Source organism: Ips typographus, linkage group LG9 (assembly GCF_016097725.1).
Source record: "Ips typographus isolate SLU linkage group LG9, UJ_Ityp_2.0, whole genome shotgun sequence".
Classification (NCBI taxonomy): Eukaryota; Metazoa; Arthropoda; class Insecta; order Coleoptera; family Curculionidae; genus Ips; species Ips typographus.
The window spans coordinates 2,195,551-2,210,724 of record NC_138430.1 but is presented as its reverse complement, the minus strand read 5'-3'; the positions used below and the strand labels follow the sequence as shown (position 1 = coordinate 2,210,724).

General features: G+C 34.8%; 1 protein-coding gene across 4 annotated transcripts in view; it reads left to right on the top strand.

Annotated features, from left to right (window-relative positions):
• The first annotated feature begins 2,639 nt into the window (after positions 1-2,639).
• Positions 2,640-15,174, top strand: part of GckIII (Germinal centre kinase III) — a 74,971-nt gene continuing 62,436 nt past the window's right edge. The window contains exons 1-2 of one of the 4 annotated variants that reach the window (XM_081986167.1): positions 2,640-2,805; positions 2,882-3,107. In XM_081986167.1, coding sequence (XP_081842293.1) covers positions 3,093-3,107 — 15 coding nt within the window. In that variant the 5' untranslated portion in view covers positions 2,640-2,805; positions 2,882-3,092. Of the gene's footprint in view, positions 2,806-2,881; positions 3,108-13,867; positions 14,142-15,174 lie in introns of those variants that run through there. The other 3 variants (XM_081986165.1, XM_081986162.1, XM_081986164.1) reach the window with 3 other exon arrangements.

The window sequence follows — 15,174 nt, the reverse complement described above, 5'->3', positions numbered from 1 at the left end:
ATCACACCAATGACAATTTTTTTAATACACCGTTGAAAAGCCTTTAGCCTGCACTACATTTTACCTTCAGTGACCTTTTGTCGAAATTGTTGAAATAACTGAATTGTCTTAGGTAAAATCCAAAGTGGTTAAATCACCACAAAGTCTGTAGAGCTTGATTTTTGACGCCCTCTAGCGGCCAAACTATCACACCAATGACCTTTTTTAAATACACCGTTGAAAAGCCTTTGGTCTACACTATATTTTACCTTTAGTGACCTTTTGTCGTAACTGTTCAATTAAATGAATTATTTTAGGTTAAAGCAATCACTTTGAAAATTTGTGAAGCTTGACTTTGACGCCCTCTAGCGGACAAACTATCACACCAATGACCTTTTTTGAAAACACCGTTGAAAAGCCTTTGGTCTGCACTACATTTTACCTTCAGTGACCTTTTGTCGTAACTGTTCAAATAACTGAATTATTTTAGGTTAAAGCAATCACTTTGAAAGTTTGTGAAGCTTGACTTTGACGCCATCGAAAAGCATTCTAAATTCAATTTGACACTTTAGAGACGTCAAAATGATTCTTGTCGTTATTTTGACAATATAAAGAATTCAAACAGTGTTTTTGACTATCAAAGACATCGAGAAAGCTATTTGTCTTCAATCTGATACTTATTTGTGGATACATTCATCATGATTCAAGGTTTTGTTTTCACAATGCTAAGGCTTTTTACAGCATTTTTGACTATTCAAAGACATCTAGAAACATTCTGACATCAATTAGACACTTCGATAATATTAAAAATGCTTCCAGATATTGTTTTGACTATCAAAAAACAATATCGGCTACCTAAAGCCACAGAGAGAGACTCTTATTTGACACTTTAGAGATATCAAAAATTTAATGCTTTGACAATCCACAGTCTTTATACAGCATTTTTGACTATCAAAGACAAAAATAAACTGTTTGTCATCAATTTGACACTTTGGAAACTTCTGTTTTGAGTCACTAAAAATTTTGTCTTATTTTTTGTTTAATAAACACTTTTTAGAGAGGCTTCAGGCAACACTTTTTAGGACAAAAAAAACATTTTACAACCCAAACCATTTTTGACTATTGAAAGACATCAAAAAGCCTTCTGTCTTTACTTTGATACTTTAGAGACGTCAAAAATGCTTCCAGAACTTGTTTTGACAACTCAAACACCTCAGGAAATTTTTAGACAGCATTTTTGACTATTCGTAGACAGCGAGAAGTATTCTGGCTGCCATTTGACACTCTAGAGACATTAAAACTGCTTGCATAACTTTTATTTTGTGTTTTTTTGACTATTTAGAGACACAAAGCCTTCTTGGTGTTTTTGTGACAACTTAAGGTGGTGCCATCTACACGACGTTAACGCAACATTAGTTATATTGCAGTATAGAAAATCGCGATCTTTTGTCATTCACAATCATTCATACGTTTTAACTAGTTCACGTGACTAGTTCATAGATGTCACTAGCCTTTCAGGCAGCTAGAAAACCAAGGGATGTAAAATTTCCGGAAAATTTTCGGTAATTTTCCGGAAAAATTGGAAAATCTGAAAATTCAAAAATAATTCGGTATTTAAGGTATTTAAGCAGTTGAGGTTAATGTTGAAAATAAAAAATTTTCTGAAAAAAATCAGAAGGTGAAAATTCTTGACAATTCTAGTTTTTAATTTTTCAAGGTCAAACGGTGCATGGTACCAAAAAGGTGTATAGAAGGTAAAAGTTGCATCCCATCGAGGTGCATTTGTGGTAACAATTTCGGACCTCTAACCTGAAACGTACCTGAGATATTGAGCAAAAACTGCAAAAAACGAGAGTCAGCTTTAACACCCTCTAGCGGCTAAACGGGACAACTTAGCCGTGCCCGCTGAACGTCACGTGATAGCCCCATTCATTAGCTTTGTTTAGCTTAACGGTGGTTTTATACAGGGTGTTTTAAATAAGCGAGTTATGGACGATTTTGTGGAAAAGCCTGACATCAATTGAATATCGATACAAACATTTTATATCACGTAGGCCTAGAATTCGACGTAGATTCCAAAGGTTTGTTGCTCAAATTTGGGACACCCTGTATACTGATCGATTAATAAAATAAGCGCAAATATCTACAAGATTCATTTTTGGTATTTTTTTTCTAAAACGAAAATTAAACAAGTTACAAAAAAATTCAAAATCTACAGCTAGAGGTAAACATCAAAAATAATAATAAAGAAACGTAATAAATAATTTCAATTCTGTTTCTTAAACTTGAAACAAATTAACAAAATAAACGAATTAAAAATTAATTATTAGCAGCAAGCAAAAATAATACCCGTATACTTTACCGTGACGTCATGTGTAGGCCATCGTTGTTTACTAGTTTTTGTTATTATTCAAAGTTAATTTAACACAACAAGTTAAACCACTTTACTGGAACTGAATGAAAATTTCACCAAATAGTCTTGTTTCAGTTGTATGTTCTGTTTACTGTTTAGTTTTCTTTTTTTTAATGGAATGTTTGTTTACATTTTACAGCTACAAAATACTGCGCCCCCTGACGGTAGTTCTTAAATTTTGGGACACGGTGTATCCATTCGTGTTCGTTCGGTGTTCTCCGTTTTGTGTTCTGTCGTCATTTGACGTGAAAGCAATATGGCGGTTGCCACTTGAATGAGGTTCCATGTCCAGTGAAAATATTGTAACTTTTTAAGTTTTTTTTCCATTATTTATGTGTTTAATAATTGTGTATCGTGTTGTTTTTGCATTGTTTTCATCGGTGCTGATCGGCTACGAATGGAGCTCTCTGACGGTACGCTTGCATTGTTATGACCCAAAACTAGGATCAATCTGGAGTGTAATTTAATTTTTGTGTTTTTTTCCTGCAGAAAGTCGCAATGATTCGAGTTTAATTAAACAATTTCGTAACTAGTGTCGACCACGCATTTGATGGTAAATAAAGTGACCGTCTTGTCGATGAATCGGTACATTGCATAGGGACATCAGAGAGATTCTTGGAAACTGTAGACAAGAAGTTTGTTGTGATCTCCTTATACAGGTGAACTTTACATACAGGCCATCGAACTAACCATCGCCGATATGGCCTTTAATGAGGTAAGAGCCTATCATCTAAATCCATTAATTCCTGCATAATGCAAAGCTTTTAAGTAGCATTGACTAAATACTAAATTTAGATATTATACCTTATAGTGAAGTGTGTGCTCAACCACTTAACTATTTGTTCATATATTAGTTATTGTACCCAGTGCTGCTACTATTGTACCCTTAAAAAATAGAAAAATTCAAATCATAGGTAGTGAATCAACAACCTTAAATTCAGATTATTTTATATCTTGGTCGATTGTATGCTTGCTAAGGAAAAAGTAAGGGTAATAGCACACATTATTATCATACTTGAGCTGTAATGTCATTATTGTTTATTTGAGTGTTTATTTATATTACCCCAGACATTACCTAAGTACTTGTATAGCTGTCTTTACTGGCCTGGGTATATTGATTTTCAAGATTACTTAACTGTACATTTCGGGTTTAGATTTTCATCCAATCAGAGGTAGAGTTTTTGTTTAGTTGTCATGGCAACTGACAGAATTCTCAGTAATCAGTGTAAACTTGACTTATCAAAAAAGCATATTTTGTTTGGAGTGGTTTTCTGAGTTTTAGTTAAAAGGAATTTTAGGAGAATTCAAGTGAATGATGAGGAAAATGCTTATTTCAGTGGGTAGATCGCCTTGGTAATTTGGTGTAATGTTGTTTTATACACAAACATATGCAGTAGTAATATGTTTTTTTTTTAATTATTTTGTGTAGTTGATTGCAAGTTGTGAGTGAAAAATCAAAGAAAGGTTCATGATATGTATAGATAGAGCTTTTTATACACAATCAAGTCCAGGCTAAACAAATTGGTGAGAACATTTGTTCTGGAAAGTACAACACACAGCAAACTAGTTTAAACACTGTTCAATACAAGAAAATCTGTAAATCCTTGATACTGGGTAAGCAAAATTGGTAAATGGTTCTTATGTTATTACCAAGAACATTAATTCAAAATTATGTTTGTTACTCTCACAATGAAGGATGCTTTAAAATGAAACCCACATACCTGTGCATGTAACAAGTACCTAAGAAGTTTAGTGTACTAGAAACACTTGCACTTACCATTGAGTATAGTGTTGGAGTAAAATGATTTCACTTCAAAGTGTTCAACCACTGTTGAGTTAGATCCGGTAAAAAATTGACAGGGTTGCGCTTTTTCCTGAATTGCTGTTACAATGTGGCTTGAAAAACTTATGAACGGCAGCAAACCAAAATAACTTAGGCAAATAACCTCAAGTCTTGATTTTAAACCGTAAAAATTCATCTAATCCTCAAAAAACTCAATTTCCACAATACAAACTGTCACCACTATTCCCGCCATATTGGAATTTTTGACAAGCACCCTCTAGGCTTTCTAGTATAGTAGGCAGTGCAAAAAACTAATGAACAAATCATTGAATTGGGCTTACACGGACACAGACTCAATCCAACGTATGTGTGCAGGACCTTCTAGGCTTTCTAGTGGTCAAAGGCATGCGATTATTTGACATTTTACAGTTTCTAGAGATACTAGAAAGCCTAGAAGGTGCTTGTCAAAAATTCCAGGGGGGCGGTGCACTGTTTTGGCGGTGTTTTGCTATGTCATAGCATTTTTAATACTTATTTTCTCAGTAGTTATTATTACTTTAATTAAAAATCGGAAAAACACATCGGTAACAATTTAACAAATCCTTTCTTGCTTCTGTTTTATTTGAGAAGTAACTGTTATTATAGACTTTGCGTTGTTTATGTCCACTTAGTTTTTCCTGCTATTTGCAAAAGTACTTAATTTCATACTTTTACAACGCTTTCAATATTTGCAGTTTTTGCAAGCGTTGCAAACAAAGTTCCTGCATTGTTAATAAAATTATTTTGTTTGTCGATAAAACAGTAAAGTGTCAATTTCATTTAGTTTCCAGCAGCGATTGCATAAGGTTTTTGTAGATTTTACCTACGAAAACTTGTTGGCCCACTATAAACAACTTTGACCATCAAAAATTGTGTAAATCCCTCTTCAACAAGACCATCGAAAATCGATTTATTTGCGTTACGAAATATTTTCAATTACTCTATTTACCATTTAAAAATCGATACGGTAGAATTAGTCACGTATTTTATGGGTCTCTCCGAAACATAGAAAAACCAGTTGCAAAGCGAAAGTCGACTTCTTGCTACAGGACGACAAATAATACAAAAAAAACACAAAACAGCGCCATTAATATCGATAGGAAAGCTGTTTGGTCAATTGCGTCCTTGACTGACCAAAGATTTTGTATTGTTCTGAATTATGTAGGAAGATTTCCAAACTAAAAGTATTTAATCAACAAGTTCATCTCAACGCTCTACTTAGCTTGATTTAAAAAAAAAAAAACAAATTTTATAGGTCCAGTCAGTCAGTAAACGATGTTATTTTCCTGTTTAAAATAGTCGCCAAATAAATGAAATTTTAAATGGAAAGTGACAAAGTTGTGAAGATATAACATCACAATCACGGTAAGTAATTGTTCTAAAGTTTTCTGTACCAAATGTGTGTTATCTTTATATAACTAATTATTTTTGTAATCTACTAGGAAAAAGGTAAACATTAATTTAATAACATATCATTGTTCCTATTACTTATATTTTATTTTTTAAATGTTTGTAGATGCCAAGAAATTATATTAAAAAAAAACAGCTGGACCGTCACACCAACAGGAAGATGTCATCAGGGCTGTAGAAGATGTTCCTGCATCTGTAATCTGTCGAAGACTAACTTGGAAAAGAAAAACACCTATTGATTGTCGCGAAAGAGGAAGGAAAAAGGCAATTTCACCTGAAATTGAGGATGTGTTTGAAAAATGTCTTATTGAGAGGGCTAGAGTTGGGTATCCCTGTGACAAAGAAGATCTACAATTACTTGTAAAAGCGTATCTGAAGGACACAAATTTGCGGACTCTCAAAGACAATAAGCCCAGGGATGATTGGAATTATGGTTTTTTTTAAAGCGCCATCCAAGATTTTCTGTCAAAACACCAGAGCATCTTCAGAAGCTTTGTAAGGATTATTTACAGCTTTTACAACACTTTTCAAGTGATTCCAGTCGGATTCGAGCTATTGGGAAAAATAGATCAGCTTTAGATCGAATCTCCGGGGGAAGTGGCAGAGAAAACACCACCGCATTAACTAGCATCCCAGCGGATGGTTCCATTTTGCCCCCCCTCATTGTTTTTAAAGGTGCCGCTGTTCAACCAAGATGGATATCTGAAAAAGCCTATCCTGCTTCCTCCTTGAATGGAGGTTTTATTCCTTATGTTCAAATAGTTCAAATAGAAAAGATGTTAGACTGCAATACTTAGGTATATTCAATGACCATGCTAGCCATATGATGTCATTTGACTGATAAGTGACAGCCTTTGGACAAATGTGTATTTAGTCTTGTAAAGACTTATTGGGAAAAGCAACTTTACACCCATGGAAAGAAAAAAATGGGATAGGGAACTGGTCAACTAACAAAAGGGGAATTTTCGGAATTGCTTGGTGTAACATGGCCAAATGCAATGAAACCTGAAAATATAATATCAGGATTCAAGACTATACAGGAATCTTTCCTGTTGACTCTACAAAATTCCCAAGACATGACTTTAGTGTGGAAGATCTAGCTGAATATGAGTTAAAATCATCAACTTAACAATAGATTTGACTTTGAACACTGAAACTGAGGAAATGTCTGAGGTTGTGCCAGAAAATCCGGATGTGTCACAAAGACAAGATGCATCTACCACTAAATCTAGTGAAATGTTAGATCCTGAAGTACCGTATGTTGAAGATGTAAATGAAAGTGTCCCATCAGTTTCAAATAAACATGTGTTATTGCCACTATTACCAGAATCTACAATTGGCACTCGAAAAGACACTGACAGAGTAGAGATAGCAAAGCAGTGCCATCAACCTCTACCTGCTATGGAGAGTTGGAAACATTGTTTTTTAAAACACCTGAACAGCTGCATCAAAGGTTCGCCTAAAGCATAGGACTTATGGCAAACACCATGTGTCTTAAAACGGTTAAAAGAAGCTGAAGAAAAAAAACAACATAACAAGAAAATACAGAAGACGATTCCCTAAACAAAACTGAAGTTAAGAAAACAAAAACAAGTTCTTACTCTGGAAAGTGATGAAGCAATGAGTCAGAAGATAAGGAAGAAATAGATATAAAGTCATGTAACATTGAAGAGATGACTCCAGGAGGCTTTATTTGATTTCTTTGACATTGATTGAAATTTTGGAATGTACTTTTTTTGGTTTTTACGTTTTTACGTGGAGATATATTTTCCAGAAATTTGAATTGAACTCTTGAGACTGATAATTGAAGGAAAAATATAAGGAAAAAGATCAGTAGGAAGAAGACAAAACTCCTGGCTGAAAGACTTAAGAAGATGGTTTGGATGTACCTCAATTGACATCTTCAGAGGTGCTACGAAGTGCTCCAGAATAATGATTGCCAATTGGATCGCCAACCTCCGGCGGATTAAGAAGATATTTTCCAGAATGAACGAAATACTTTCAAATAAGTAATAACAGAGTGAAGACAGATGGTTAGATTAGATTAAAAAATAAATCGATTACTTATCAGTTAACAACTAGCTGTATTAAACAAAATTTAGGATATCACAAAATGTTTTCTCTAATCAGTAATTTACTAAAGTTTGGTTAAGTAACTCTTAGTTGTTGTGTTAATTTTAAGGAAAATAGCAATTTTAACTCCTAGAACAGTTATAAGTGTGTCAGGTTAAAAAGGTTAAAGCCTCACCCATGTTAATGATGTAATGTACACGTATTTAACTATTATATGAGCTTTATCAGATTTATTCCAATTTAAGCGACGCCAACAATATTTTACACGCAACTCAAATTATTCACTCAAGTAAATAACAATTTTATGGAACTGACTACACCTGTTTCTCTCTATTGCATCATCAGTCCTGCAATAACATATAAAAAGGGTAAAAACCCAACTTAGACAGAGAAAAAATCATTTACCAAATTAACTGACAAATTCAAACAAAAACTGAGTGATTTCTAAGATTATGGGAATATATTCCACTATTAGTGTACAACCCTATTTTTATAAGTAAAAACCCTGATAATGCCAGTCAAATAACCATTCCAATTTTTGGAGTTATTTATTTTCACCTTGTTTAATAATAATATACAGGAAGTACGACTGATCTGAGCAACACCTTTACCTTTATTCTTCTTAGGTTATTCCCTAGATTGTATACGTTTGCAAAGAAATTCTACAATTATGTAAAGGTTTCATTCACAAAAGTCCAGTAAATCTATAAAAAAGACAATGTTCAGAGAAGTTTACTTCCTATCAAAAGAGCTCTTTTTTGTATATGAAAGCTGCCTTAACATTCGTTTCTTAGAAGTCTTATCCTTTATACCTGAAAGCTTTTGTACTAACATGTTTCAGGGCCTAAAATCAACGGTTTGGCACATTCCCATACTGGTTGCATCTGTAAACTAATGTTTAATTCAAAATTGGTACGAAATTCGTGTGCATGTCAATCTCCAGTTTAAAATGACCTTAAAATGTACAAGCATGTTTGTACCATGTATAGTATGTTGATGATGTATCAGATCCGTAATGAATTTTTTTTTAACAGTTTAAATCAACTTCTTCCGTTTCCGCGTCGCCGTTAGCAATTTGATGTTATCAAAAATAATTGCGTTCCAACCATTGTAATGTCAGTAAGTCAGTATTAGTGGGATTACTAGAGATGGAAAATGTTCAGAAATTAATTTTTTGGCCGCATTCGTTTTATGCTTTTGCTAAATTACGTCATCTTGACGTCAAAAACGCCCTGCTCGCTCCATGGAGCTTGAAAACGAATGAGACTTTTGAGAAAATGACTAGAGAATTTCAGAGTATGATGAAGAAAAAGCACATCAAAAGCAACAATTCAGGCTACTAAACTGTTTGGAAATTATAAAATGACAAGTAGATGTGTTTCTTGGAGGAACCACACTGTCTGTAGTACTTTGCTTGCGTCACGTGAAAGCTGTCATAACTGTCAAAACCGACTCACTAGTGGTCTGACAGTATAAAATGCCCAATAAGCTTAATGGAGCCAAATTTGACCTTAAGGAACACTTATACTTCTTTCACGTCACGTCACAGCTGTCATAACTGTCAAAACTCACTCACCGATGACCTGAAACTATAAAATACCAAATAAATGTTTTTATTATTCTCCTCCTTGTGGAATTACAGTTTAAGTTAAGCACAGCTTTTCTCCCTGACTGTACAAAAATTTGTACTGGTTTTCAGGTTATTGGATAGGAAATTTAATTAAGATTTTCAAAATGTGCTTCAAACAGTCATTTTCTCCCTCTAAGTGGGTTTTACAGGCCGTTTTGTCCCTGACTGTCCTTCCGAACTGTATTTCTGGAAGTTGAAACTTTGACACCGCTTTTCTTCCTGACTACTAAATTTTGTAGTGGTTTTCAGGTTATTGGATAGGAAATTTAATGAGGATTTCCAAAATGTGCTTAAAACAGTCATTTTCTTCTTCCAAGTGGGTTTTACAGGCCGTTTTGTCCCTGACTGTCCGTCCAAATTGTATTTCTGGCAGTTGAAACTTTGACACCGCTTTTCTTCCTGACTGTACCAAATTTTGTAGTGGTTTTCAGGTTATTGGATAGGAAATTTAATGGTAATTTCAAAAATATGCTTAAATCTGTAATTTTCTCACTCCAAGTAGGTTTTACAGGCCGTTTTGTCCCTGACTGTCCTTCCAAACTGTATTTCTGAAAGTTGAAATTTTGACACCGCTTTTCTTCCTGACTGTACTAAATTTTGTAGTGGTTTTCAGGTTATTGGATAGGAAATTTAATGAGGATTTCCAAAATGTGCTTCAAACAGTCATTTTCTCCTTCTAAGTGGGTTTTACAGGCCGTTTTGTCCCTGACTGTCCTTCCAAATTGTATGTTTGGCAGTTGAAACTTTGACACTGCTTTTTTTCCTGACTGTACTAAATTTTGTAGTGGTTTTCAGGTTATTGGATAGGAAATTTAATGGTAATTTCAAAAATATGCTTAAATCTGTAATTTTCTCACTCCAAGTAGGTTTTACAGGCGGTTTTGTCCCTGACTGTCCTTCCAAACTGTGTTTCTGGCAATTGAAACTTTGACACCGCTTTTCTTCCTGACTGTACCAAATTTTGTAGTGGTTTTCTGGTTATTGGATAGGAAATTTAATGAGGATTTCCAAAATGTGCTTAAAACAGTAATTTTCTCCCTACAAGTGGGTTTTACAGGCCGTTTTGTCCCTGACTGTCCTTCCAAACTGTATTTCTGGCAGTTGAAACTTTGACACCGCTTTTCCTCCTGACTGTACCAAATTTTGTAGTGGTTTTCAGGTTATTGTATAGGAAATTTAATGAGGATTTCCAAAATGTGCTTAAAACAATCATTTTCTCCCCAAGTAGGTTTTACAGGCCGTTTTGTCCCTGACTGTCCTTCCAAATTGTGTTTTTGGCAGTTGAAACTTTGACACCGCTTTTCTTCCTGACTGTACTAAATTTTGTAGTGGTTTTCAGGTTATTGGATAGGAAATTTAATGAGGATTTCCAAAATGTGCTTCAAACAGTCATTTTCTCCTTCTAAGTGGGTTTTACAGGCCGTTTTGTCCCTGACTGTCCTTCCAAATTGTATGTTTGGCAGTTGAAACTTTGACACTGCTTTTTTTCCTGACTGTACTAAATTTTGTAGTGGTTTTCAGGTTATTGGATAGGAAATTTAATCGTAATTTCAAAAATATGCTTAAATCTGTAATTTTCTCACTCCAAGTAGGTTTTACAGGCGGTTTTGTCCCTGACTGTCCTTCCAAACTGTGTTTCTGGCAATTGAAACTTTGACACCGCTTTTCTTCCTGACTGTACCAAATTTTGTAGTGGTTTTCTGGTTATTGGATAGGAAATTTAATGAGGATTTCCAAAATGTGCTTAAAACAGTAATTTTCTCCCTCCAAGTGGGTTTTACAGGCCGTTTTGTCCCTGACTGTCCTTCCAAACTGTATTTCTGGCAGTTGAAACTTTGACACCGCTTTTCTCCCTGACTGTACCAAATTTTGTACTGGTTTTCAGGTTATTGGATAGGAAATTTTATGGGAATTTCAAAAATATTCTTAAATCTGTAATTTTCTCCCTCCAAGTAGGTTTTACAGGTCGTTTTGTCCCTGACTGTCCTTGCAAACTGTGTTTCTGGCAATTGAAACTTTGACACCGCTTTTCTTCCTGACTGTACCAAATTTTGTAGTGGTTTTTAGGTTATTGGATAGGAAATTTAATGGTAATTTCAAAAATATGCTTAAATCTGTAATTTTCTCACTCCAAGTAGGTTTTACAGGCCGTTTTGTCCCTGACTGTCCTTCCAAACTGTATTTCTGGAAGTTGAAACTTTGACACCGCTTTTCTTCCTGACTGTACTAAATTTTGTAGTGGTTTTCAGGTTATTGGATAGGAAATTTAATGAGGATTTCCAAAATGTGCTTCAAACAGTCATTTTCTCCTTCTAAGTGGGTTTTACAGGCCGTTTTGTCCCTGACTGTCCTTCCAAATTGTATGTTTGGCAGTTGAAACTTTGACACTGCTTTTTTTCCTGACTGTACTAAATTTTGTAGTGGTTTTCAGGTTATTGGATAGGAAATTTAATCGTAATTTCAAAAATATGCTTAAATCTGTAATTTTCTCACTCCAAGTAGGTTTTACAGGCGGTTTTGTCCCTGACTGTCCTTCCAAACTGTGTTTCTGGCAATTGAAACTTTGACACCGCTTTTCTTCCTGACTGTACCAAATTTTGTAGTGGTTTTCTGGTTATTGGATAGGAAATTTAATGAGGATTTCCAAAATGTGCTTAAAACAGTAATTTTCTCCCTACAAGTGGGTTTTACAGGCCGTTTTGTCCCTGACTGTCCTTCCAAACTGTATTTCTGGCAGTTGAAACTTTGACACCGCTTTTCCTCCTGACTGTACCAAATTTTGTAGTGGTTTTCAGGTTATTGTATAGGAAATTTAATGAGGATTTCCAAAATGTGCTTAAAACAATCATTTTCTCCCCAAGTAGGTTTTACAGGCCGTTTTGTCCCTGACTGTCCTTCCAAATTGTGTTTTTGGCAGTTGAAACTTTGACACCGCTTTTCTTCCTGACTGTACTAAATTTTGTAGTGGTTTTCAGGTTATTGGATAGGAAATTTAATGAGGATTTCCAAAATGTGCTTCAAACAGTCATTTTCTCCTTCTAAGTGGGTTTTACAGGCCGTTTTGTCCCTGACTGTCCTTCCAAATTGTATGTTTGGCAGTTGAAACTTTGACACTGCTTTTTTTCCTGACTGTACTAAATTTTGTAGTGGTTTTCAGGTTATTGGATAGGAAATTTAATCGTAATTTCAAAAATATGCTTAAATCTGTAATTTTCTCACTCCAAGTAGGTTTTACAGGCGGTTTTGTCCCTGACTGTCCTTCCAAACTGTGTTTCTGGCAATTGAAACTTTGACACCGCTTTTCTTCCTGACTGTACCAAATTTTGTAGTGGTTTTCTGGTTATTGGATAGGAAATTTAATGAGGATTTCCAAAATGTGCTTAAAACAGTAATTTTCTCCCTCCAAGTGGGTTTTACAGGCCGTTTTGTCCCTGACTGTCCTTCCAAACTGTATTTCTGGCAGTTGAAACTTTGACACCGCTTTTCTCCCTGACTGTACCAAATTTTGTACTGGTTTTCAGGTTATTGGATAGGAAATTTTATGGGAATTTCAAAAATATTCTTAAATCTGTAATTTTCTCCCTCCAAGTAGGTTTTACAGGTCGTTTTGTCCCTGACTGTCCTTGCAAACTGTGTTTCTGGCAATTGAAACTTTGACACCGCTTTTCTTCCTGACTGTACCAAATTTTGTAGTGGTTTTTAGGTTATTGGATAGGAAATTTAATGGTAATTTCAAAAATATGCTTAAATCTGTAATTTTCTCACTCCAAGTAGGTTTTACAGGCCGTTTTGTCCCTGACTGTCCTTCCAAACTGTATTTCTGGAAGTTGAAACTTTGACACCGCTTTTCTTCCTGACTGTACTAAATTTTGTAGTGGTTTTCCGGTTATTGGATAGGAAATTTAATGAGGATTTCCAAAATGTTCTTAAAACAGCCATTTTCTCCTTCCAAGTAGGTTTTACAGGCCGTTTTGTCCCTGACTGTCCTTCCAAACTGTGTTTCTAGCAGTTCAAACTTTGACACCGCTTTTGGATGGATAGATTGTAATAAACGACGTGCGTAAATTTCAATATGGCGGTGCACTTGATGACGTAAACGCCACGGGAAAAAAAACGAACCATAGTATCAACACCTTCTTTTTCAGCCAAACATAACATTGGTCGTAGAAAAAATTAGATGCGCAACTCTGGAGTAAACTGCTTTTTCCACCCTTGAACTTTGAATGGTTCGCGGGAGCAAAAATTGCACTTTCCACCCTAGTTGCGCAAATAACTAATGTTCACTCTCTTTCTACGGTTATATTTTAATTTTTCCTCAGTACACCCCTGTCACAATATTGAAATTTTCGGCACAGTAAATATTACCGTTGATCAAAATCGAAACAATGGAATATGTTTTCTTTTCAAGAATAATTACAAAATTACTATTCCAGTCTGACATCGCATCGCTTGGGTACACACCTCTAGACGAGTACCACCGTAGTACCACGTTCGCGCACCACACAATAGTTTTATTCGAAAGTCTCCAATGTTAGTTATATTCTGTTAACTCGTGCGGTTGTTTTGTTTTTCAGTACTCGCTTCGTTTTCCCTATTTCCGGTTGTAGGGTTCGGTTTTATATAGTGGATTGGGTACTGCAAATTGCCCTTGGAGCTTACGTTGGATTATTGCAGTGTCATTTGTTGTAAATATGTGTTGAATGTTACCAAAGTAGAAAGGAATTCGTTGTAGGAGTGTTCATGCGGAGAGTAATGTTATGCATAGTTTGTCTCATTTGAAGGTGATAGTGAAAAGTAGGTTGGTGACTTTGATGGTATTTACTGCGCTCACTAACTTACGATACGTTACGCTAAGTTACTGCAATACGTTCATATTACCTGTGTGTACCTTGAAAGTGCTATAAATTCAGAAACTTTCTTCAAAATGTTTGCAGAAGGTTCCTATTGCGTGATTTTTGCCTAAAAGTGGAGCGTCTCCAAATGATCTGATATTTTCTATACAGCGTGTCAAAAAAGTATGGAATAAATTCGATTGCAATTCAGAGAATTATCTTTCAGAAAAATTATTATTTTTAAACGAAAAAAATTAAATATACAGGGTGTCTCAAAATTGAGACATGACCTTCGAGTTGACATTTTGAAATGAGATGATTTTTTATTGCAATCGTCGATTCTACGTAAAGTTCTGGGTATTTTTCATGTAGCATATCCTATGTCGATATTCAGCTGTTTTCGAGAAAATAAACAATTGAATATAACCAGTTTTATTGAAGATAGTGTTTTATAATAACAAAAAACAATAATTATTTAGTTAATTAAATGTTCAAACTGAAACCCTTCTTCCCAAACCCTGGACCCTAATTATGGTTTCTTGACTAATGTTAGCACAATGTCTTCTAATTCTAATTTTTAAGTCGTCAATTGATTCAGGTTTAGTTTAATAAACAAAATTTTTGAGATGGCTCCACAAAAAAAATTCCAAAGATTCAGATCAAGAGATTTGGTGGCCATTCAATTGATCCACGCCTTTCAATCCATCTGTTGGAAAGTGCTACTTCATTGAGATATTGTCTAACTTGACGAATGCTAATATGTGGATTATCTAGCGACAGTTGTCACGTGATTGTAAAACACTATTTAGTTAGACGGTCACGTGACAATTGGCAGAATAACATAAATCTGACGTTTAATAACACGTTTTATATCAAATACTGCAAGAAAACGTTTTTAAATCCTGATTTTTTGCAACTTTTGAGCATGGTTTGACAGTTTTGACGTTAGTGACAGTTGTCACGTGATTGTATATTACTATTTAGTTAGACGTCACATGATAATTGTCAAAATAGC